This window comes from Coturnix japonica, chromosome 4 (assembly GCF_054131305.1).
Source record: "Coturnix japonica strain WE chromosome 4, WE-NBRP24, whole genome shotgun sequence".
Classification (NCBI taxonomy): Eukaryota; Metazoa; Chordata; class Aves; order Galliformes; family Phasianidae; genus Coturnix; species Coturnix japonica.
The window spans coordinates 23,957,796-23,981,970 of record NC_140666.1 but is presented as its reverse complement, the minus strand read 5'-3'; the positions used below and the strand labels follow the sequence as shown (position 1 = coordinate 23,981,970).

At 46.8% G+C, this 24,175-nt stretch overlaps 2 protein-coding genes across 10 annotated transcripts in view; both read right to left on the bottom strand.

Moving 5' to 3' along the window:
• Nucleotides 1-1,377, bottom strand: part of NKRF (NFKB repressing factor) — a 7,876-nt gene extending 6,499 nt beyond the window's left edge. Inside the window, exon 1 of the mRNA XM_015860706.3 lies at nt 450-1,377. Within this exon, the coding sequence (XP_015716192.2) occupies nt 450-643 (194 nt within the window). The 5' untranslated portion in view covers nt 644-1,377. The remainder of the gene's footprint in view (nt 1-449) is intronic.
• Nucleotides 1,106-24,175, bottom strand: SEPTIN6 (septin 6). Of its 9 annotated transcripts, none has more exons than XM_015860715.3 (11): nt 24,130-24,175; nt 20,844-20,958; nt 14,902-15,097; nt 13,544-13,730; nt 13,164-13,325; nt 10,277-10,373; nt 9,829-9,997; nt 9,209-9,341; nt 8,348-8,538; nt 6,457-6,500; nt 2,839-2,958 (listed from the first exon to the last, which is right to left on the bottom strand). In XM_015860715.3, exons 1-10 carry the CDS (start codon nt 24,154-24,156, stop codon nt 6,497-6,499), a joined length of 1,281 nt encoding a protein of 426 aa, XP_015716201.2. In that variant the 5' UTR covers nt 24,157-24,175; the 3' UTR covers nt 2,839-2,958; nt 6,457-6,496. The 9 variants fall into 9 exon arrangements, with proteins under 9 accessions (XP_015716196.2, XP_015716195.2, XP_015716197.2 ...); XM_015860713.2 differs by lacking the exon at nt 2,839-2,958 and adding an exon at nt 3,958-4,096; XM_015860710.2 differs by lacking the exon at nt 6,457-6,500 and having other exon boundaries at nt 1,106-4,096.

Sequence of the window (24,175 nt, the reverse complement as noted above, 5' to 3'; positions counted from 1 at the left end):
CTCCCAGACCTACAAGTTCCAGTTCTGGCAGCAGCGATCTGACAGAGGTTGGAAACCTCTTCCATTTACCGGGCCGTCCTCTCAGACAACACAGACCCTGAGTTTTGACTGGAGTGCAAAGGCTGACTTACGCTTAAAGGGGCACTTCTCTCACAAGTAACCTAAAGAACACAACACCACGTGCTTAAAAAGCACGGCACAATTGCATCCAATACAGTTCCCAACACACACACCCACCTTGCAGCACCTGGCTCCTCTCTCCTGCCGCCCCCCACACCCACTTTATAGCAGGGTCCCTCCACACCCGTTGCACCCCGCCATCCCCGGGCACAGCCCCCATCTCTCAGGGTTCCCCAAGTCCTCGGGATCCCTCACTCCATCTCTCCCATGGGCGACCCCCCCTCACCTCAGCTCGTTCCCTCCGCACCTCAGTAGGCGGCCCATCTCACCTGCAGCCCAGGAAGACGTGGTTGCTCCACAGGACGGACAGCGCCAGCAGCCGCTCGATGGCGGCCCCGGGGTAGCTGTGGATGTGGCGGCGGATGAAGCGGCGCCGCGCATCCCAGTGCCGGTCGCTCTCGCTGTAGTGCCGCCACTGCTCCAGCACCTCGTCGGGCAGCGCCTCCTCCGCCGGCGGGGACATCGCTCAGCGGGCACAGGGCCGGCCCCGCCCCGCCAACGTGCGAATACAGCCGGCGGCCACGGGGACGGACGGCGGACGAGGCGGCCCGGGGCCCAGAGGTGAGCAGGCCCCACGTGCGGCACAGGCCGCGCCGCGCCAAGGGACACCGGGCAGCGCCGCCCGGCCTGCTCCGCTCGGCCTGGCCTGCTCCGGCCCCGCTCCTCACGGCCCGGCGGGATCAGGCCTCGTCCCGTCCCGTCCCGTGTCTCCGCACCGAGCCCAGCTCCGCTCTCACGGAGCGAACCGGCGGCCCCTGCGTCACGTGTCCGCGCGAAACATCGCGATGCGGCGGCAGGAAGCGCGCAATGGGCACACGGGCGGCTCGGCGGAAATAGGCCGCGACACAGAGCGCCGTGTGATGGCGGCACTGAGCGCAGCGCGGCTGTATTGGAGCCGATGGGGCAGGAAGGGCACGGACAGCAGTGAAAACACACAGCTCTGCCTTTATTTGTGTTCAGTACTTTGTGGCTGCCGACATCGCATCGCACCGTGTTCCTCGTTCCTTTGCACAGCTCCCCGATCCAACCCCCCCTAAAACCAAATATACCCCCCGATCCAAACAAACCCCGCAACGTTTACATTATTAAAGACATCATTAGGAAAGAAAAAAAGAGAAAAAAACAGCTCCTAACCATATTGAAAACGTATTAACTACATCATTAGTCCAAACATGACATCTGTGTTCTCCACACCCAGCAGCCCCTCCATCCTGTGACACATCCAGGACACCCGGTTTAGATTCCATGCAAGTCAGTACACAGCTTCTTTCCCCCACACTAACACTGACATTTGTCCCCCCCGTCCCCATCCAGAGGCCCCCTGACCTCTTGTAGAAGTGGCATCTTCTCCCTCAGCCCCCGAGCAGCTGGCGAAGACAGATTAAAAAAAGCTACAGAGAGAGAAAGGGGAGAAAAGAGAGAAAAAAAAACAACAACAGAGGGTTAGCAAATAGGAGAAAGGCATTCAAAACAGCAGAGAAAAGAGGTGCAACATGAAAACAGCCGACAGGAGAGGGGGAACCTCCTTCTGTGAGGTTATGTTAATGTATCTCGTGGCACCTTTGTGGCAATCACACAAGTCAAACACTTCTTTTAAAATACCTTTAATTACATTCTAATAAGGCAAATGGTGAGGAAGAGCAACCAGTGACTGGCAGGATGGGTTAAAAAAAGAACCTGCATTAAATGCTGCTTCTAACAGATAGTCTTGAAACCACTGACTGGTTGTGGAATGGGGCACTCAGTAATAAAGAAAGAAGCAAACCACTCAAATTATTTTAACTTGTTTTAAAATAAAACAAAGCAACACAAGAATTGTACAGGAAATAAAACTGTATTCATAGCAAAACTGAGACAACACGCTGCAGTCAAGAGTTCTAGCTGCCTTGATTGCCCCAAAGGAAAAGGCCGGGCTGCGGCCTGTTAGCACAGGCAGCCAGCCCCGCTAACACAAGCTGAAGTCTGTGAGGTTTTAGTGCCATCCCAAACTACACCTTCCTAGACAAATCCTCAGCAGTGGCTGTACCTATATGTAGGTATATCCCGGCTAGCTCTGACACGTGTTTCTCTTTCAACAAACTTTGGGTCTGAAGGGTTTTTGTTGGAACTGTTTGCCAGCACGCGCCCCCATGTCTCAGGACATGTGGATTCATGTGGACATGTGGATTCACCCTGCCTGCACACAGTGCAGCTGGAGGATCGGGGTCACAACTAGCAGGTCTGAAATGGAAACGCTTATTAAACCAGTCTTTTCATAGCATTATCCAAAAGTAAAAAGAACAAAAACACAAGATAGGTGATGGCATGAAAACAACCCCGAGTATGAAGAAAGCTTTTTAATCTGACTATCTGATAATCAAACTGAGGTGGTGGTGTCGTCTTAACGTCACCAATAAATACACTTAAACCGCATTGTTATTTTGCCAGCAAAAATAACTCTTACAGAACTTATTTTTACGTCTTTCTGCATGGAGAGGGACTGAGAGAAAGGAGGAGCTATTAACTGTACGGAGAAAAAGAAAAGAGAGAGAAATTAAAGCTGCAGCGTCCCAAACTCGTTAGGACTCATCTTACATTATTTAATAAAGCAATAACCACCAGTACATAGTAAGACAAGTTCACAATGAGAGTATAGCAGAGAGCAAGAGTAACGCCATGGAAAGGTCACAGCTGAAATGCTGTCACGTTTTATTAGACCCTGTGATTTAACAAGTAAATGAAGGTCCATTCCAGCTCATTGTATTCAGGGATAATTACTCAGTACAGAGCCATGGGTTACTGTAAAAGAAGGGCAAAGAGAACAAAAAAACAAAAGAAGTAAATGTTAACCAGAATTCACTGTCTGATGAAGGCTTTATTTAAAAAACAAACAAACAACTCATCCAGAAATACACAGAAAAGACACCTGCAGGCAAACCACAGCTGCACTCGGCCACTGGGTGAACTCCTGGCCCCAAAGAGCAAACACCTTCCCTTTCAGTGCAAATCTTGCATTAAAACAAGGCTTTTGCTGAATAGAAAAGAAGCAACTTGCCAACATCCGTACTCTTCTAAACAGATGTAAAAAATAAAATAAAAAATTAAAGGTGATACTTTTTGCATGAAACTGTGAAATTTTTGGAATCACTGAGAAGAAAGGCAAAGAAACATCATCATCTTTCTTCACAGGCACTGGTATGTACAGCAAGGTGACCAGCTTTCCCTGAGATTGGATCCAGGATGTGCATCCAGCCCAGCACACTGAGAAGGAGACAAGGCAGGAGATCCTTCGTGACCCCTGCAGCATTCAGAGAACACTTAGTTGCAAACCATGGATCCAAGTTTGAAAAATCCCCCCAGGCTTGGGGACTGAGGTTTGGATTCAGGCCCTCACACCCGCGAGGACGTCAAGTTTGGCCAGAAGTCCTTTAAAATGATTTGATTTGCACATGACAGCACGGCAGGGTAATGATAGGTTAGTGACTGCAAACTAAAAAGTTGACAGGGCAGCCAATCTCTTGAGATCAGTGCACTGGGTTGCATTTACAGTCGACCCCTGGGAGGCAGGAAAAGCACGTCGCCGAGCAGCTGCTGTCATCATGCAGCCTCGCACAAAACAGAGGGAAGAGACAAAAAGCTGCACAACTGAGGAGTGGGGATGCTACAAGCGCTCGGCAGCCTGCTACTGACCAGAGGGGGAGTTATCAGCCACAAGCATCTCTTGCCAGTTCCACAGAGGCTGTTGCTGAGTTCTTCACAGAAACAACTGTAACCCAGAACAGCCAGGGGTGTGGACTGCTTAGAACAGACTGGTGAGCACAGGAAGGGAGCAATGAGTAAAGGTGAGCAAACAGGCACAATGGCATGGCTGCGTGTTAACCGAATGTGGGGGCATTTGCTTCTGGTGCGAAGGGAAAGGTTCTACAGGAAACCCGAACTGAAAATGAAAGAAAAAGGCAGATTAATGGTTTTATGGATTAATGACCAAAAAAACAAACCAAAAAAAGGAACATAAATATGCTTGCTAACACACACACACAAACAGGAAATGTTGCTATGTGTTAATAAAGTTTAATTTGACTACAAAACATGCTTTATGCAGACACACACACACACACACTCAGCAGTGGGACAAACCATGTTTCTTCTCTAAAACAATCCTTTCACAGTCTTGCAAGCTACAGAACTCCTCAATTGTGACTTATTTAGATCCTTGCAAAACACTGGGGCCCTGCAATACTTTTTGGATCAATATTGAGATTATTATTCTGAATTCTGAAAAAAGCACCATGTATACATATTTAATTTAACAAGGACAAATGCCCATTGAAAAAGGCACTGTCTGCATTTGTATAGCAGAAACAAAGATGTTTATTTGCTTCAAAGCCTAACACACAGTGTACAGTGACACGGACTGCCAAAAGCAATCCAACCCCAACAGAAATCAGTAATGTTCGCTCTCAACTGCACTTTAGCCGTGCCTTCATACTCAAAATGAACACTGTTGTTCTTTGAGCTTATTTATCCACATTCAGATCCTGAAAAGCACAGAATTGGTCTTTTCATTGTATTACAGTTACTGCTGGCAGCAGGGCATTCATTCTACCAGACTGCTCAAGACGACTGCAGTGCAGGGCCCTTCTGAAGCTCTTCTGTTAGTGGAATGCCCTATTGAAACTAAACTCAAACACCTCTCACTGACAGCGTAACATGTACTTGCTTTTCCACATCTCTTGGTGGAGATAAGAGGTAAGGAATTGGGTAATCAGTTTTCCCTACTTAAGGGCAGACCGTAAGGTAGGTAGGATTCCATCTGATAGAAAACATAAATCCTACGTTTTTGTGCAGGGAAAAGTGGTCTAGAGGCTGAGTTGTTGGGATGTTTTATAATTAAATGCTGCTATTTCAACACGTCCCATCTCAGGGAAATCTGTGCTCAGGCTGGGGGTGCTGTTGTCCTCATATTGGATAACAGATACTGTTGCTCTATCAAGAAGCAAGACTTTCCCTGAAAAGCTTTCCCTTTCCTCTCACCAGAGCATCAACAGCAAATTAAAAAGGCTCATTTAAAAACACTCAGCACAGCTGTAAGTAACTCACTGTCATTAGCAGTTTAGCTAATAACTGTAATGATGCCCTCCTGCCAGGAAGGTGCATTTCATAGACATATTTGTTTAAATTAGCCTTCATTTTACAATAGTTGTTGACGCTCCCCACTGCAGACGCTTATTTATGGCAAGGTTTGCAAGCCCTTTCAGACATCTCTCTCTGTTTGACAAGCCTGCCCATGACTGTGTAGCTATTTCATATCCCTACTAATGTGAAGACATAGACACTCCAGACAGACTCACAGTGGGACACTGCTGACAGAGCTCTGCTTCAGTGGGAGCCCTCTCTATGCCCTGGCAAAACTCATTGGAGACTCAGCTGCTGGCTTTATTCAGAGGCAAAGTGCTCTGCCAGACTTTCTGGCCACAGCTTGAGCACAGCCTGCTCCTTCCACTATCCTTACCCAAACCACACACACTTGGCATGGCTCCCAGACATGTGTCTGCTACAAGTGAATATCCATCCATGGGGCAGCCCGTTGGACTATTAAAAATGTCACCAAGTGTCTTAGTCGATATTCAGAGCTTTCTGTTATCTCCTAACACTCCGCATCTCTCATGATTTTGGAAAACTGACTATAGTCAATCGACAATACTCACACACACTTTCTCTGGTGCTTTAGGATAAATGAAAACTCTAGTTTGGGCAGACTTTACCATCTGTTGGGAATGGAGGAAATAGAAACTAGTTTTGTATCCTGCACTGTAACAAAGTTAACCCCGTGACTTGAAGGAGTGGGAGCAAAGGAAGAAGAAAGGAAAGAGATTTTCAGGCTAGCAGGGCTCTGTCATCACATCTCCATAGCAATTGTTGCCATAGAATTGACACGGCCTACGTGATTAAAGAATCTCATTTAGTTCTGAGGGAGGTAGAAAAATAGACAGAACCAGCAAACTGCTAGAAACACTTATAAGGAATATGACCTAATCTTTGTTTTCCCACATCTAATGTCCAAATATCGACTCCCTCTGCATTTTACTTGGCAAAATGTTTGAAGACACACTTCATGGCATTCTTTTTTCTATAACTGTTTATAGAGACAGAGTGGAAAAGCCCTTACAGTAAGGGGGAAAGCAGAATAAGGCAGAGATGATAACACTTAGAGGCTTCTGGACTTGCAGAGGGTTTGCTTTTTCAGGAACTGTAACCAATCCCACTGTGAGGTCTATGTATGTTAATGACGCTTACCAGGACAATGTGCCTCATGCACCATGCAGCCAAACAGCAGTTAACTGTAAAACAGCAAACGTGTAAGAACTAATAATGACGATGATGATGTAAAAATAATAAAGAGAAACCAAGCCATGATTAGTGCAAACTACAGAGCTTTGGTCTAAAAGAGTAATCTGTAAAAGAAAAAGACTAGTGTACTGCCAGCCACTGTTAAACAAGACACCATTAAGCTACTGGCTTGTGAAAATCATGGATTGTTATAGAGACTTATGATCTAAACATCCAAATGAATCATTAAGGACAACTGGAGAGGTTAGAGTAAAGAAAGCACTGCCATTTTTAACACTGTTGTCTTCCTGGAGGAGGAAAAATGACCTAATTTCTTCCCAAGCCTGAATCAAGTACTGATCTACCACTTGCATAGAGTTCACCCTGCCCCAGAATTAACCACCAAGGATGGTACCAATGCATTTTCATAGGAGTACGTGTTGTGTTAGGAGCGCTTCTGAGATCAGAACTGCTTCTAGAAACAAGTATGTGACTTGGGCCACAGCTACTAAGTGCTGATAGTACAGAGCACGTCTCTCTTCTTGGCATTTCTGACCTGGACAGATCTCAGCTCAGAAGTCTACAGTCCCCAGCATGCAGACATCAGAGAGCTGTAACCAAGAAAGAAACTCAGCTGTGTACTCCTCACAGAGGCTGGGGAGAAAAGTCCGGCCCCAATTAGTCGCAAGCTCCTCAGTATGAAAACACATTAAAAAACCCTGAAGGTAATTCAAAAGGCAAATCAAAATATGCACTAAAAAAAGGAATGGACAAGCGAGAAAAGGGCAGGAGCACTAATTGCTCACTGCAAAAGAATGTTGACATTGTAGCAGTTCCAGCTCTAAACTAAAATGACTAAAACAGAATCTGATTCTGGTTATTGGGTCTTTCCTCTCCTGTCTCGCTTGATTCCAAGTTTAACGGTTAAGGGTTATTTTTCCTGACAAGCTATCTGGGCATGTGCCATATTCTTCATATTAACAGCAATTTCCCGTGTACTAAAACTGCCTTGTACAGGCAGGATTTACTATGGATTTGCTTCACTGATGTGCAGACAGGGGATTATACGACAATGGTATAAAAAGCAGACGCTCATCTATCTGCACACTGCTTTTGTATACATGCTAAGGTGGGACAGCCCTTCATTTCAGACTATGTACCACTTTGCATTGCTAGGTGGATCAGGAAAACCGTTTCAGCTGCACGGCTGGGTTGCTATTGAGGAACTACAGAACATTAAGGCACTGCTGATATTCCAGAGCATGAGACACTGACAAGGGGCTGGAGATCCTGTCACACCATTCCCTTGCATGGGGAACCATTCTAAACCTGTGCATTATCTCTCACTGTTTCTGGGGAGGTCCAATATTGGGAGGTCCAATATTGGTACAAGGCTGTAGAGACTACCAGAGACTTTCAGAGACTTTTATTTTGCAGATTCAAGAATTCAATACTATTATGTTCCCTGAATAATTTCCAAAGCTTTCTCTAAATCTAATCAAGACTCTGACATTGGACACACTCCTCTCTGTGGTAGTGGGACACTCCTGCTAACCACACCCTAGCCTTGTTCTTCATCGGAGACACTGACAGACCAAAGGAAGGGCAAGGGATCTCAGCCAATGGAACCAAGTTCATCCTCTTCCACGCAGTCAGCAGCTAATATGGGAGGCTAGTACTGTGCTCACTGCTCCTGAGGATGACACATAGAGCTAAAATGCATCCAGCTACCACTCAGCCTTACTAGGGATTATATCTGTCTGCAGACCCCTGATAAGGACTGGCTAGGTTGGGAAAGAGATATGAATACTCAGAAAATATTATAAGAGAAGCAAATACCATCAGGTTAATGACTTACTTTTTTCTTTCCTTATCTCTTTTAAGAGTTTGTGATCCTCCAGCCTGCTGAGCCTGAGATTGGAGCAATTCAGCTGCTGTCTTCCTTTGTTTAAATGCATTAACTTCATCATCCAAAGATTTCTTCTTATCCTCCAGTTTCTTTTTTTCATCCTGATGTAACTTCTTCAGACGATCAAACTTCTCATGGAGCTAGAGAGAAAAGAAAGAAGTGAACACCTCCAGATACTCTGTTCACCAAGAGAAACACAGAGGATTCCCAAAAGATCTGAGCCCACAAATCTCTGTTGGACTTTACATCGTTTCTTACATCCTGACCTGACAACGCATAGACAAAGGGCAGGAAAGTCTTCTTCCAAAGCAGCCTATACAACAAGCACTATTCTAGTGAGGAACCAGTGCTCAGACTAACAAAAGAGGACTGGGAGAGTATAATCGCAAACAAATTGATAAATAAATAATCAATCCATTTTCTTACCAGATTTGTTGGCCTTGTTTCTTTTTAAAATGCATTAATGGGTTTTCATGCCCCTCCCCAACACTAAGAAAGTTGCACGGGTAATATTTTTATATAACAAGCTTACATCAGGGGTTCTGTTTCTTCCCTTGAATTCTGGCATGCCAAAGCTGTCAGTCAGAATCAAAGTATATGGCACCTTCATGGTGCCATTGCTGCAATCTAGCTTTGTCCTACAGAACAAGTACCTTAATGAAACAAGTTAAACTTTAGCTGTTGTTTTTTTGTTTGTTTGTTAGTTTAATAAAGTCCTAAACCACACTGCAGGAAGCGTGTCTGGCAGCAGCAGCCTACTTGGAAGTATATCACACATAACCACGAAGAGACAAGTACTGTAGTCCTCACCTCTTTTTCAGCCTCCTTCAGCTCTGCCTCTTTTTCCTTGACCCTCTGGACAAACATTTGCCTCATTGCCTCTTCCTTCTTTTGCAGTTCCCCCAGAAACTCATTTCTTTTGGCCTCATAAGTTTCTTGTAAACTAAGGAGAAAGAAAAGCCCCGTGATACAACTGAGGATAAACTCTACTTTCCCCAAGTCTCTCAAATCAGGCTTTCACCATGAATACTGCTTTCATACCACCCACCCATGTATGCTCAAAGTCATCTTTATCCAATCATTTCTGAGGTCTCTAAGCCATTATACTTTCTCTATATGTTGAATGTTAGGCAATTCAAAGAGACCAGCTGGCAACAAGCACTCGTTCAGATGGACACCTCTGTATCTCTGCGGCACTGACATTTTTACAGCTGCCATTTCACAGTCAGTCCTGCACATGCTCGCTGCGCTTTCACGTTCTCTCTCAGCCAACACCTTTGCTGAAGTCTAGATTTATCTGACCTGGCAGGTTTTCTTGCCACACTGGCTCTTTATATGTTCTCTTGAGGATACACACATACATACAAACACTGAGTGCATCCAACGATGCCTCCTCCTTCAAGCTCTCCTGTCTACTCCAGGGATCATACCTGAAGGGCTTGCTGTCCGGATCGGTGTCCTTGAAACCCATCTCTTCCAGTTTACATCGCCGGTAAAGCTCATAGTGGCGTGTGTGAGTCTGTTCACGAAGGTCTTCCATGTTCACACGGATCAGCATCTCCCGCAGCTTCACAAAATCACAGTGAGCTTCATTCTCCACTGTAAGAAGACATTAAAGGTAAGAGAAGGGTAGAAACAAAAGTCTCTTCTCACATTCCCCACCAGGCTACTCCTCCAACAGATTTAACAGCCCTTCTGAACAGAGGACACTGCTACTATTGGCCTGACACAAGGATTTATTATTGCAAGGACACAAAGGATAACCTCCAAGAAAAATTAAGGTCCAGCAAGTCCTTGCTCCTCTTACGAGAGCGAGTCCACTGCCTCCTGGTGGAAATGTCACCATTCATACCATGAAATGTTCAGGTCTTGACTCACCCTGCACTGTGCCCCAAGGGTACTGACGAGCTTTCATCATTTTGTTTCCTATTTTCAACTCCTCCGTGCTCCCAATCACTGCAAATGGCAAGTGGGCCTGGAACACATTTAATGAAACCTTTGTTAGTCCCTCTCAGCTCTGGTTGACTTGATAGCACATTAGAGATTAGCACAGCCACCACGCAAGACACTCATTACGCACACACTAATCTCAGGGAGTCTAGTCACTGGCCACTAGCCCAAGACAAGGGGAAGAAGGTTTTTAGAAACCTTGTTAGTGCTACCACTCTATGTCCTCTACCTGGCTGATCTTCCCAGCCACAGGGTCTCAGGTGAGATGAGCCAGTGCAAAACTAGCATCAGAGTGACAGCTCGAGCAACACGCTGTGTGGGTCTGCCTGCGGCGCTGTCCCAGGGGCTTGCCAGGGCTGAGGAGAACATCTGCACAAGCACAGAAGCAATAAACGAGCCTTCTTGGAGTCTTCTTTATTTTATCTCCCTCCCACTCCCTCTGCTCACACCAGAACACAAGATAGCTTGCTCTATCAGATCAGGAGACTGAAGTCTCTCTGTTGTGCAATGAGTGAGATCTCTCCCCACCTCCACTTGCTCCTGGGAACTATGCAACCTTCCACCAAGCTGCAGAGAAACTGAATGCAAGGTTTCAATACTTAAAAATAAAGCTGCCAGCTCCATGCACTCACCCCTTCTGCTGAGTTCTGCGCAGAGATATTTGTTAGCTAGAGCCTTTAAACTGTGCTTGGTTCTGGGCAATTAAAAGTGCCTCAGGGTGCCAATGGTATTGAACACTGCTTACAGCTCTTCAGCTTTTATTACCTGGCCTCAAAACTGTCTCATGAAGGACACAACGGTACAAGTGGGGCTTAGTGGTCAGTCTGGAGGGGCCATTCTGGGCCGTGAGGAGGCCCTGGGCACCACAGATTCTTGAGGTACCCTTCACACAGTTACTTTTAAAATTGCGCTGACATGCCAGCGCATGGAAGGATGCAGGTCAGCATAGAGCTAGGCCTATTCTGCTAGGGGTTCACCTATCAGTATAAACTGTTTGGCTGCCGTTTTTGCTAGGGAGAAAGTGCTGGTGATTTCCTTTTTTTCCAAAATTAAGTTCCAGCTCCCACCACGTAGAACAAACAGCTCACATAGTCACACATGGCTTCATTTAACTACCAGGTGTAGGGAGAATACATTCTGCAGTAATTAAATTGATTCACTCAAAATGGAAAAGCCAACTGGGAGCTGAAAGAATAGCAAAGATCTAATTTTGTATTATGTTTTAAGAAAAAAAAAAAAATGGATGGGAGGAGATCCAAAGAATTTTGGGGAGTATTTTCAAGTGCTCTCTACATCTCTGAACTTGTAAACATATGCACAGTGGGATTCTCAGAAAGACCAAATTGATTTGAAGCAAAACCAAGCATCTTGTTCTGAAGATTTGTTTAATTCAGCTGGTATCTAAATGCTGCACTTGACACCTTTGTTCACAGCTAAATTCTTCTTCTGATCACAATGGCAGAGATCTTATATCTTCAGTTCATTGATTTCTGTCACATCAGGCCGTATTCTCTTCGTTTAGTAAGTCAACCCTGAATGCAAAATACTCTGAAAGAATTCCTCATGCATCAATACAATAACCTAAAATGCACACTAAGTAATGAGTTCACATATTTTAAAACCTAATTTTACTTGCCATGCTAAAGATAATCAAAGCGGGTCATAAGCAAAACATTAATTAACCAAGAGATAAGTCTCAATTTTTCCTGTAATTAAAAAAAGAAAAAGAAGAGGTAGCTGATCCAGAACGTTTAATCTTCAGAGATAGGTGAGTATCTTTACTTTTCCTTTGAAATACTATTCTATCTGTGCTGGTCCCTTTGCTGTTATAGTCCTATATTGCCCTTCAACTGTGCTAATCTCTCCAGTTGTAACACCCAGCAATTGTGATTTGCATTAGTTTAATGGAGGATTTAAACAGCTGATCTCTCTGTGCATCAGTTGATACAGCCCAGAATGCCTACAGCCTGAAAGTAATTGCAGATGCTTTCAAACATATTTAACTCAAGTTGTGTACTCTGTTCTGAACAGGTGGATCAACTGCGTGATCTTGCCACAGGATCCTGGAAGTTCAGTGATGGAAGAGGATCAGGTGGGACAGAAATCCTTGATCTGAATGCAATCAGACACTGAAGAAATATTTCAAGGAAGCATCCTATACAGTATCTCTTTTTATTCTGAGAGTGGCCAAAAGCAGACATTTGGAAGAGAGAGATGACTGGGCCACCCTGGCACAAACTATATCTTTTATGACTGGACAACATGTTTCTCATGTCAGCATTTAGTTGTACCTCAAATGAAGGGGTTGCTCTAACCAGCCCACTGCTCCTGGCCAATCTTTACATCTTTCACCAGAGCTGCAAGGCAAAACCAGAGCAAGGACAGCAGGAGGAGACACCTGCAGAAGCAAGGCTTCACAGGACACTCCCATCAAGGATAGCAAAGCTGTTTGGTGTGTGAAATGCAGAGCTTGCTGCAGACAGATAATACTCATCTGATTAATTCACAGCACAGGACTGTCCATGCCCAGCATGGCCAGACTTCACCATCTGTCCAATTCCCTGTATGTACCTCAACACTTACACCTTAAGACAAGGAAGTGGTTAAACTCCATCTGCTTTCTGACTAGAAAAGCCTGCCAGAGAGGCAGTAGCGTTCCTCAAGGCTCTGCTAGCCTAAGGTGACACTACAAAAATGGGTCCTCTGTTCTTAAGACAGAAAATAAAAGGGAAAGTGGATTTAAGAAACATTGCAATATAGGCCGCCACCACTACAACAGTATTGTTCTGAGAGCAGGAAGTGCTGAGTCACTTACATTCATTGTTCCATTTATCTCTGCCACTGATTCATCATCTGTGGGGAACTGGTAGATCTGAACCCCGTTACTGACCAGTTCACTTGTGATCTTGATTTTAAACTTGGTCAGCTCACTTTTGGAAATGGCATCAGATTTGGCAATGATAGGAATGATGTTGACCTGGAGAGAAACAGAGAGGTAAGTCCTAGGGTTTGCTTCAGGTAGTCTTGTAGTGCAACTTATAAAAAACTTAAAAGCACTCAGTAAGTCTAAAGGATGCATCTGCCAACTTGGCCATAGCATAAGGGGTATGCAAGTGGGGAAACATGCCCTAGAACAGCAGCAGCATTTCCACCACGTGCAAGGTGACCTGCACAGTAACAGTTAAAATTGCCTACCTTGCTGTCAAGCTTCTTCATTGTTACCAAGTCCAAGGATTTCAGCGAGTGGCCTGTCGGAGCAATGAAGTACAAGCAAGCGTGGATCCGGGTGTCATGGTAATTGTGCAAGACCCTCTTTATCTTCAGTTCTTCTTGCAAGTAGGCTTCAAACTGAGCATCAATGAACTCAACAATAGGCTTGTAGCTTTAATGAAAGGAAAAAAATCTTGACGTCTCACAGAGGTAAGCCACCTCTACTCCTTTGCTAGCTTTTCAAAAATGAGCTGCTTCTTAGCTATTCACTTCCCAGGACCAATTCTCCAAATCTCCCCTCCTCCTCACCCATAAGAAATATAAATGTTGCATCTTTAACAAGTAGATGTGATCTTAATTAGACATTATCAGCCTGTTTGACAAAAATGCTGACTATTCAGCAGAGAGGAGAAACACTACTAACAGGGGCTACAGAGGCTATGGATTACTGCAGACTAATTTCCTCCAGAGAAAATGGCCTCATACTTCAAAATGAGAGAAGGAAAGATGCTTCTAAAAGGAAGGTTAATGCAGACCCATTGGCAGCAGTGTAAGTCTCCCTTGCGCCCAGGGAAAAAATGGCTTGCTGCTCTCACAGTCCCAATTCTTGGAGGTGAAAGATGCATCTCCATTCACTACTACCTTTGCCTGGTGTTCTGAGGCAGAAAAACTCTGCATCTTCCTTTCCAAGTCAATCTCAAATACAGAGCCTGTCAGACTCACAATGCAAAGGACATTAGTGCATCTTAAACAAAACTGAAGTGAAAATCCAATAGACCCAAAACAAAGCAAACTTCATCACAACGCCTCTGTGAAGATGTGCATTAGAGAGGACCTGATGGAATTATACACTCCTTGTCCACCATGCTCTGGCCCTGCAGGGACATGAACTGCCAGAGATACTTCCCCCAGATTACATTTCACTGATTACTCATCATGCTTCCACAGGAGAGATGGAAGAGTCCTGACAGAAGTGGCTGCTAAGCCCAACGTTGCTAGACCACAATTGGTTGCAAGTCTGTATTCAGTACAGCACAGTACAGCAAAGAGCACAGAAATGCCCTGCAGCATTTCAGCAATCCCCACCAGATGAATTTGGGCAGAAGGCTACCAGCAGGCTGGTTATTGTTCTGACAGAGTAACAAAAGCTGCTCTGATAGCTGCAGCACTGATAACACACTATGGTCTCTCTCTCCTTTTCTCCCTGTCCCATCCCAAAAGGATGACATGGGCAACTTGTAAGAAGGAAAGAGGAGAGCAGAGTCTGGCCCAACCAGGACACAAAAGGAAACCCTGCATGAGTGAACTGGGTCATGCTACAGCTTCTCTGCCTCTTCACTTACCTGTCCTCTTTGTTGATTTGATCCCCAAAGCCCACTGTGCTTACAATAGTCAGTTTGAGGTTGACGTTGCTCTCTTGCAGGTCATAGGTACTGGACTTCAGCTGGACCCCAGGCTGTGAGTGAGATGCTGGGTCACCTTCAAATTTGGTGTTGAAAAGTGTGTCCATGAGAGTGGATTTACCAAGGCCAGTTTCCCCTGTTGGAGAAAAAGAGAGTCAAGATGTTTTGTTGAATATTAACATGGCTTGCCCTTTCAGCAAACCCTGTTAATTCAAACATAACAGGGGTGAAACTGTAGCAGATGAAAGCAGATCTCATGCTCCAAAGGCATCCTCTAACAAGCAGAAAGGCATGTACAATGGGAGGTCTGTATTCTGGGCAAATTACATTTCACAGTCTAATGGCCATTAATATCATTAGAAGAGAGATTTGAAAAGAAAGAGTTGAAAAGACAAGGGGGAAAGCATCATTAAAATCCTGCAGATACCCGTAATGCACTACAAAGATGCTGCTTTCATCAGTAGGCAAGCAGAGGAAGGAAGAAATGAGGCCCATTGCCTCTTCCTAAAATAGATGCTCCAGGTTAGTATTTCTGTAATTAGCAGCCACTAAAATAGCTCACTTTGGTACAGAGTTGGTTTCTACTCTACAGCAAGCAATGCAGTTGGTTTCTTGTACCCACAATACACTGAGTTGGGGGATAGCCTTCTAGCCTGGGGAGAGGCATTTTCTCTTGTATCTCTTCCATATACCTAACTGTGCGACTTGCACTCAAAAATCTGCTTCCAAAAGCTCTGCGGCACTGAACTGTTACTTGGATTCCATCTATCACCAGAGCTGTTTCCTTATCTGGTGTGAACAGACAAATCTGAGAGACCAGTCATAAATTTGTTTTAGATACATCCCAGGGAGAACAAAACAAACCTCCATGCGCTCATTCCACAGGGTGGCCTCCCTTGCCAGGCTGACAGCAGAGCCAACTCTCCAAGTCTGCAGGACCTGCCTTTGCACTACACCTATCAGCAGCCTGTCCTGCTGCACTGGGAGGACCACTGTGTTTCAGGGAAACAATGATTTCTGAGCTGCTCTTCTGGCTTTTGCTGTAACTTCAGCAGGCAGCTGAACCCCACCCATTGCGTAGGCTGCTCCAGGCCCATCAGGGGACTGTGTCTCACTGAAGTAGCCTTCCCTCCTTCTCCAGGCCCTTAGATCCCGGCCAAAACATCAGTATTTTCCTACTTCACACAGAAGAAAAGAGCTGCTCGTTTTCATAGGTTTCAAGCTCTGCAACAGATCCAAAATTACATGAAATGCCCAATTCAATAAGGGGAAGCTCCTCCCCTTCCCCCTCCGTCCAAATCTCTGTGCCTCACCCCTGCAAGCAGGCAAATTCCTCTCTGTTGGCCAGAGAGGAGACTTTTCCAGCTCCAGGCTGAAGCACAAGGTAGGGCAGAACTCCACCGCTCTGGGAACTGCACTCTGTCTGATTGCCAGGACTGTGTATCAGTTATCTTTCCAGAAGGCAGCAAAAAAGGCAACAGACACTTCAAGCATCAAAGGTGGCTGGGGAGCCAGCCAGCAGCCAGTGCCACACCATGCGAGATGCACAACTTGGTGCCTGCTCCGTACTGACCTGTCTGCAGCCCCAGGGGGAGAACAGTCAGCATTGGCAGTGTGCATGTCTACAGTCCCAGTGGGTGCACAAAGCATGGAGCAATGGAGCATTGCTGTGTTTTGGCTAAGGATTTCAAGAGTTAACACGAGAAAGCCTGCATGACCTCACCAGGCCTTTCTCAGGGATTCCAGGAAAGCAGCAATGTAATAAAAAAAAAGACATCTAAACAGCTTGAGAAGGCGGCAGCATTTCCAGAGCTCCTGCCAAGGGTTTCTGCCTGGGCAGGCAGGGCTGAGCATGGAGCCCGCTGCATAGATCCTTAGAGGGCTCCTGGGGACAAGGGAGCTGCTCCTGCCCCGCAATCTATCCCACAGGTAGCAGCCCCATGCCCAGCCCTGTGGCTGCGTGATGGAGGCAAATGCTGAAGACAGTGTACATCTTTATACTCATCTCCTGCATGCTACACAGGGCCAGCAAAGGTGACCCTGAATTCATGATGAAGTTTTCCTTTTCAAAGGGGAAGATCTAAACTGCTAAGACATGATTCCAGAGACAAGAGTTTTCCACCCAAACACCTACAAACTCCACGTATAGAAAGCAGAACGCCCAGCCATCACCACAGCCAGGTCAGCATACACATCCCAGCAGCACACAAAACAGGCTCCGCACTGCGTGTCCTGTTGCCCCAGAACAGCTCAGCCACAGGAACCAAGGAACTGGCTCCTACAGCATGATGTGAGATGTTATCAGGCTGAATGAAGTGCTCTGCTATGTGAAATGCGACTACAGCAGTGCTACTCTGAAGGGCAAACAGACAGAACAGAGCATTTCTGAGTCTCCCAGGAGTTTCTACCCAAAACAGAGTCAGCTCCCTGCTGGCTGGAAGATGTAACCGCTGCCAAGTGCTGCTTGGAAGGATGGGAGTCCAGATGGAACAGATGGGCCGATGAAAAGGACAAGGCGGCTGCACTCGCTCCAGCCAGCAGCACGGGAATCTTCTCCAAAAACCAGAAATGATGAATGGGGATTAGGGGAGGCAGAATTACCATGGAAAAAGCAGCAGTGGATGCAAATCAAGCAAGAGGCATCCTTGGCAGGGAGATTATTGCTTGATGTCAGGCTTAGATTTGATCTCCAAAACTGTACTTAAGCATTATGCAACCTTGCAGTGGTCTGCTCTCCGGGCTGCCGAAGTGCTGAGAACAGACAAGGTAGGAATGGTGACCTTTATTGTTAACTCTGAGCCAGAAAGCTCTGGCAGCCATTTAAACCTAGCAGCATTGTGCCTTTCAGCACAGGGCAGATTTTAGGGCAGCCAAGCTCTGGACATGGGGCACCACCACTGCCAAAGCACCCTACAAGCTAAACACCATAGCTGCAAACCTCTTTGTCCTCTTTGAGTGTGGTGATTCAATCTGCTTTACCCCAGCATGTGTAAGGTGAACCAACAAACAGCTGCCTGCTGCCCCTCTACCTCCAGGCCTCAGAGCCCCCACTGTGTCATCCTCAGCCCGCTCTCCAGGAGTGGCAAAGAGCCCTCAGAGCACTCAGCTGCTCAAAAGCACCAAGCGTTTGAACCCCTGCAAAGTCCTTTCAAGAGAGAGCAACACTTGCTCTTCCCCAGATTGACAACAGTGGCTCCAGACATCAAATAATGCCATCTTAAAGAAAACGTCTATGTGTGCACAGCCCTTTCATGTGAATAAATGGGAGCTAATCCAATGTAGCAGGTTTGTCAGGACGAGCCCTGAGGCAGGGCAGGCTGATAAGGCTGTATCTCATGGAGAGCAGAAAATAGTTCTCATCTGACAGGCGGAATGGTGAGGAAAAACCAGGCTGCCAGGGCAGGGGGAGGAATGTGGGTCCACAAATGATGCTGAAGAGCTATGGAGGGCCCTGCAGCTTCCCAGCCGCACTGCTGCCGCATGGACCTGTGGCTCTCAGCTGGAGAAACCCTGTATTCAGCTGGTTGCACTACTGACCACAAAACCAATTGCTTGGCAACCTCCAAGATTCCATCTCATCACCCCACAGCGAGCTGCTGCTGGAGAGCAGATGGCAATTCTGCATGAGAAAACCCATGCACAGCCCTCCTTTCTCCAGCCAATGAGTGCTCCCACATTTCCAAGCTCCTCTGGAGACCCAGTGCGGGGCTGAACTTACTGCATGGGGAAATAGTCCGGCTGGGGTGGTAATTCCAGCACAAACTGAATACTGGGAAGTAATAAGCCAGTTGGGTCCAGTTTGGGAGCTACAGAATATGCAAAGGAAAGGAGGAACAAAACGGGAATCATTCTTTGTGAGAGTCCTCAGGATTGTAGCACATCCCTGGGAAATGAGAAGGTCATTTCTACAGCAAAATAGCGGTTTCTCATTGCACTGAGTACATTGCTTAGGATAAATTCCTTGCAAATCCTGGGAGGGAGGAAGGGGGAAACTCCTGTCTATAATGTGATACTAGTCTAATACAACTATGATCTGGCCAAAAGTGAGAAAGTGTAACAAATGAAAACCACAGCTTGTTGTTCCCTTCTCCTTCCACCATCTCACTGAGCAACGCAGCCAGCACAGAATGTCTCGTCCACACTGAACTCAGCCTTCATACTGAACTAACACAATGAACATTTCAGCACAGAAGCTTCAGGAAGAAAATGGCTGTGCTGAGGAATATCAAGAGAAATCATCCCCAAGCCCTAACTTCTTCTGAGAGCTTTGCTCTGTTAGTCTATCTTTGGCTCTCGTCTGACAGAGGAGACAGCTTTCAGCAGGAGAACAGCTAAAAATTGCTCTAATCTGGACGCTCTGCTGAGAGCCATTTTTGCAGCTTTCCTTGGCTCCTCCAGCAGGAGCTGAAGGAATCAGTGGCTCGGCTCCAGCATGGCGCAGAGTAAAGCTGGCACTGCATTTTGCCTCTGACAAACACCACACAGTGCTGAAAAATGGGGAGTACCCAAGTGCCTTCCTGTCACACTCAGTGGCCTGTGTCATCAGTTCACCTGTTTGCTGTTTTCTTGGCCTCGAGCCTCATTTGCTTGCTGTTCTTTCAGTTCTTCACCCCAAACTCCTGCTCCACAAGCAAGACCCAACAGTCTAAATGACAGAGAGGTTTTTTTTTAATTTCTAGGAGTTTAACTTTGTTACCACAAGTTCAAAGAGGTTCTGCTAAGCCATGTTAAAGTAGGAATTGGTCAACTAAACATTTGCAAATCTTTTTCTAAGGGCGTTTTTTACATTTTTCTATGTAATAAACTCTCTACTTCAGGCTTAACCATGTCTGTGTTGCTACTATTCATAAAATGTTGACATTAATAACTAATGCGTATTGATCTTGGCAGGTCCTTGTTATTCAGAGGGACAAGCAATTACCGCACTCCAATGCTGTTCTGCAAAGAGGAAAGCAGAGGCGTTCAACTGCTTTCTACACATCAAGAGGAACCTCTAACCACAGGAGCCCTCCACTGCTGCACCTATAACTTGTAGAAAAACAAGCAGCAGCTCCATGTGTGCAAAAGGAAATACTGTGAAGTTCAGGCTCTGGGACACAAGAGTTTCACAAGGTCACATCTCTTTCCCATACAGTACAAAGCACCTACTGACTCAGCCTGACAGTGACCTCAACTTGTCAGCAAAGTTTATCATCTCACAGGAATGCCCTTGTCAGGGAAAGTTTTCCTCACAGCTCCATTTAGCAGGGCTCTCTCCGCACTTCACTCCTTTCATCTCAGATTTAACCCTGCCCTGGACACACAGGACCCTGTGCCAGATCCCTCACAGAGCAGGACAAGCGGCCTCTATGTGGGTGCGGGGCTGACCCCAGCTGAGACATGTAACACAAGGCAGCACAGACAATTGCATCACCAGCCACAGTGTGGCCAGGCGCTATTTTAATTCAAGTATGTACTGAAGGGAGGGGGAAAGAAAACAACAGCTTTTAGTGCTTTAAGAGGAACTTATTTTGTTAAAATAATTATGATAATAATTCAATATCTAACCACACAAGACCTCTGAACGAAGTTCTCCAGCATGAACACCTATTTGCTTTAAGAAATATAAAACTGAATCATACCAGGCAAATAAAGATCATAATAAAAGCGTGGGATTCTAGGCATTTTATTCCTATGGTTCACTGCTTGGTAGAAAGCCATACTCCATAACCCCAGCAGTGATTTCCCAGGACACCAGTAAATCATGTTACTTCAAACAGACAGAACAGGGGGATGGAAGTTGAAATCAAAGCTACTTTGTTAACTCTGTTACTTGTAAGCTACACCCAGTTGCAGAAAAGCCCCTTTTCAGCAACACAACTTGGCCAGATGGAAATACTCACCCACACACAGGATGTTGAAACAAAACCCATGATTAACTGACTTATTAACCAGCTGGTCAGGCAAACTGTCAAATCCTACATGTCCAGAAAGGGGGACGGTACGACAGCCTTCACCCTGAAATGCAAGGAAAAATACACAATTGGTGTCGTTTTCATGCAAAATACATTTCTCCCTCCATATCCTGAAGACCTCCCAAGTGCAGCCAACTACAGATTTGTACATACACTGTAAATCTTGCCTGTGCATGCTGCCCTTCTCCAACACAAACCCGGACAGCACAGATAAAACACCCCATCTGACTTATACGATATGGTAGCCATGACAGAAAAATATTGACCTGTGCAAAGTGTTCAATACTCACACACGACGGCCAAAGTGAGGCGGAAAAACATTTGTTTCCTCAGATATAGAGAGGCTCAAGTTTCACCTTATGCTGAAAGCAAAAATAATCCCCGCGGCGAAGGAAGGCATTAATGCTGCCTCCTCATACGAGCCTATTACAATCCACATTACAGCTTTGATTACAGATACAAGCTAGCAGCAACGAGGAAATCTGTACCTCCATCTGGTATGTGAACAGCCCAAACACGGCCTCTGCACAGCTCGCTGCTGCAGCACACAGCAACACAGAATGCAGCCTTTGAGCTGCCAAACGCAGCAGCACCCTCCCCCCTCAGGCTGCAAGCAGAGTCTGTTCAGATCCATAGAATGGCCATGAGAACCAGCAGACCTGGAGACTGCCAGCACCATTGGGTTGTCTGCACGGCCAGGCAGTGCCACAACCCCTCAGATCTGTGTGTGCTGAACATTCCTCTCCTGAAGCCCCCAGAAAGGTGTTTCTGTCTCCAGATCAAAAGCTTTGTTCTTAATAACCTACTCAGGAGCCAAACACAGAAAATTCCCCTCCAGCCGTTGAGGCACATCATCAGCTCATGAGAGATACTGCAGCCATAAGGCAACTGTTCATAGGGGCATCATTCTCAGTTTATTCCTTCAAAAGCCTGCTTTAACGTAAATAAGCCTGTTGGTAGGGACAAGTGCGCTGTTTTTCTTTGCTAACTACACCGGTGTTTCGGGCTAGGAAAACATCTCCAGGGACTGCATTACTCCAGCAGGCTGTCAAAGCACCATCCCTTGTTTCTGGTTTGCAGGTGCAGCTTTATTCCCCCAAATGTGAAGATCCAAATAGATTTCAGGCTTTAACTGTATCTACAGTAAAGTGTACATATGTTTCCCTACAGACACATTTTGTATGTCAATTCTTCCTACTAAGACGTTCACCCAGCACCAGCACTATGCCTCCAGTCCTTCCTGAGCAGCTTTCACCTCAACAACGCAGCAATGGAACACATGTGGGGCTGTTTCCTCCTGGGGAAGGGAGTACACTGCCCCAGTGAAGGAGAAATGGGAGGGCAGGCCCTGCAGACAGCATCCTTCCTGCGGATGGAGAGCCAGCACCGCTATCTGTAACACACGGCCCTCAACCTGCATGCTGGAAGATGGTCTGAACACTGCTCTCCATAGGAAGTGTGGGTGGGTGTGTGGGCTCTCATTAAAAGCAAATCTTCTCCACAGCCCTAAATATAAGCGCGATCCAGATGGAAATGAAAAACAAACAGTCCAAGTTAAACTGCTCCCGCTCGGAGGAGGCATTTACCCTGCGACTCATTTCCTGTGCACTCCTCGTCACCTGTGGTTTTATCACGCAGTTACACCACGTTTCACATTTGTTTCAGGCCAGGAAACGAGTGCTGCAAAATGCGATTTTCAATTGCAGCAGCTGAGGCACCATGTCAAGCACAGAGACATGTGGCACAGGCAGCTGCAGTAGCCCCAGCCCAAAGCCTGCAAGGCCAGGACATAGCTGTGTACTAGAAGCAGATCTGGAGATGTCACTGCTGCCCATGGCCCTCTGGGTTGTGCATCTGACACTAAGAGCCCTTGCACCTCCTCTGGCTTCGAGCTGTCATGGCTGTGCACCAAAGGCAAATGCAGGCAGTGGAAAGGCAGTGTGAGCGCTGGCACTGCCCCAAGATGCCCAGCACTGTGCTTTTCCCACACACGCAGAACGACCTCTGAGGAGAATAGGCTGTTGTTGCTGAGGAAGCAGCAAAGAGTGTTTGCCACAAACAAGATTAAAAGAACAAAAAGAGCAACGTGTGCTCTTGCTGCACTGCCAGGCAGGGCTATCTCAGAGCAAAAGTAAAGCTTGGCCTTGTGAAGAAGTTGTTTCATTCCTCCATCCTGGAGGATTTTCACACCTTTTCTGAGGGCTCTTCCACGCCATAGACACCACTACCCCAGCTCCTACAGAGAAGTACCAGAACGATACAGAAAACGCAGAGGTGCTATAACAATTTACCCCAAGCCTAACAGCACCGCACACTAACTAGCAGTTTACATAGGGGCACAAGGCTCAGACTGCAGCTGTCACAGGGCCCTGAGGATGAACGGCCATGAGAGTGGAACCTCAACCTTCCTGCACCAAGGGGGTCCCACACAGCAGGATGCAGACACCTGCCTGAGGCTGAGCACCCGCATAGAGGTACCCATAGAACCCCATCACCACCGCAGTGCTCAGCATGGCGGCTGCTGCCTCTGCTGAGAGCCAGGCCGGGAATCCCTGCAGTGCAGCAGGGCTGCCCACAGCATGAGACAAGCAGCAGGTCCCGAAGCCAAGAGGCCCCACAGCCATTGTGCACAGCGCAGCTTTTCAGATCGCATTTAAACAGCATCAGATCCCTTCCCCTGACGTCGGCGTTGTGGCATCCTCTTCCCCAAACTGCATTTGGCTCCAGTTCAACAGCAAATTAGAGCAACGCTCGTACCAATTCATTCTCGCTTGTTCAAGTCACTCATTCTCTTGTAATTATCCAGCAGACAGCGATGACACTCTCCATGAAACATGGAGATGTTGCAATGCATGAATGGTCAAGCACAGGCAAAGACTTTCTCTTTCCGTCACTCAGCTGATAACCGACCAGCAGGACGGACACAAAGGCAGAGCAAAACAGAATGGTCTCAATGGATCGCAACCAAAGTGCCGACACATCCCGCCGTGAGCCGCACACCCAGTCGCAGTCTAACGCTTCTCCACACGCGGGCTCTGCGGCACCCCGCGCCGTTCCCCGCTCCCGCTCGGCAGGGCCGTACCGCAGCGATACGGGCGGGCGCTGCGCGGGGCCACGGATCCCGCCGCTCCCCTCACGGTTCCCCCGAACCCCCTGGACCCTCCCCGCGTTCCGCCCGGTGCCCGCGGCCCAGCCCGGCCCGTCTCTCTCTCACCTGCCGCGCCACCTCGGCCGCCGCCATCGCTGCTCGCCCGCCACAC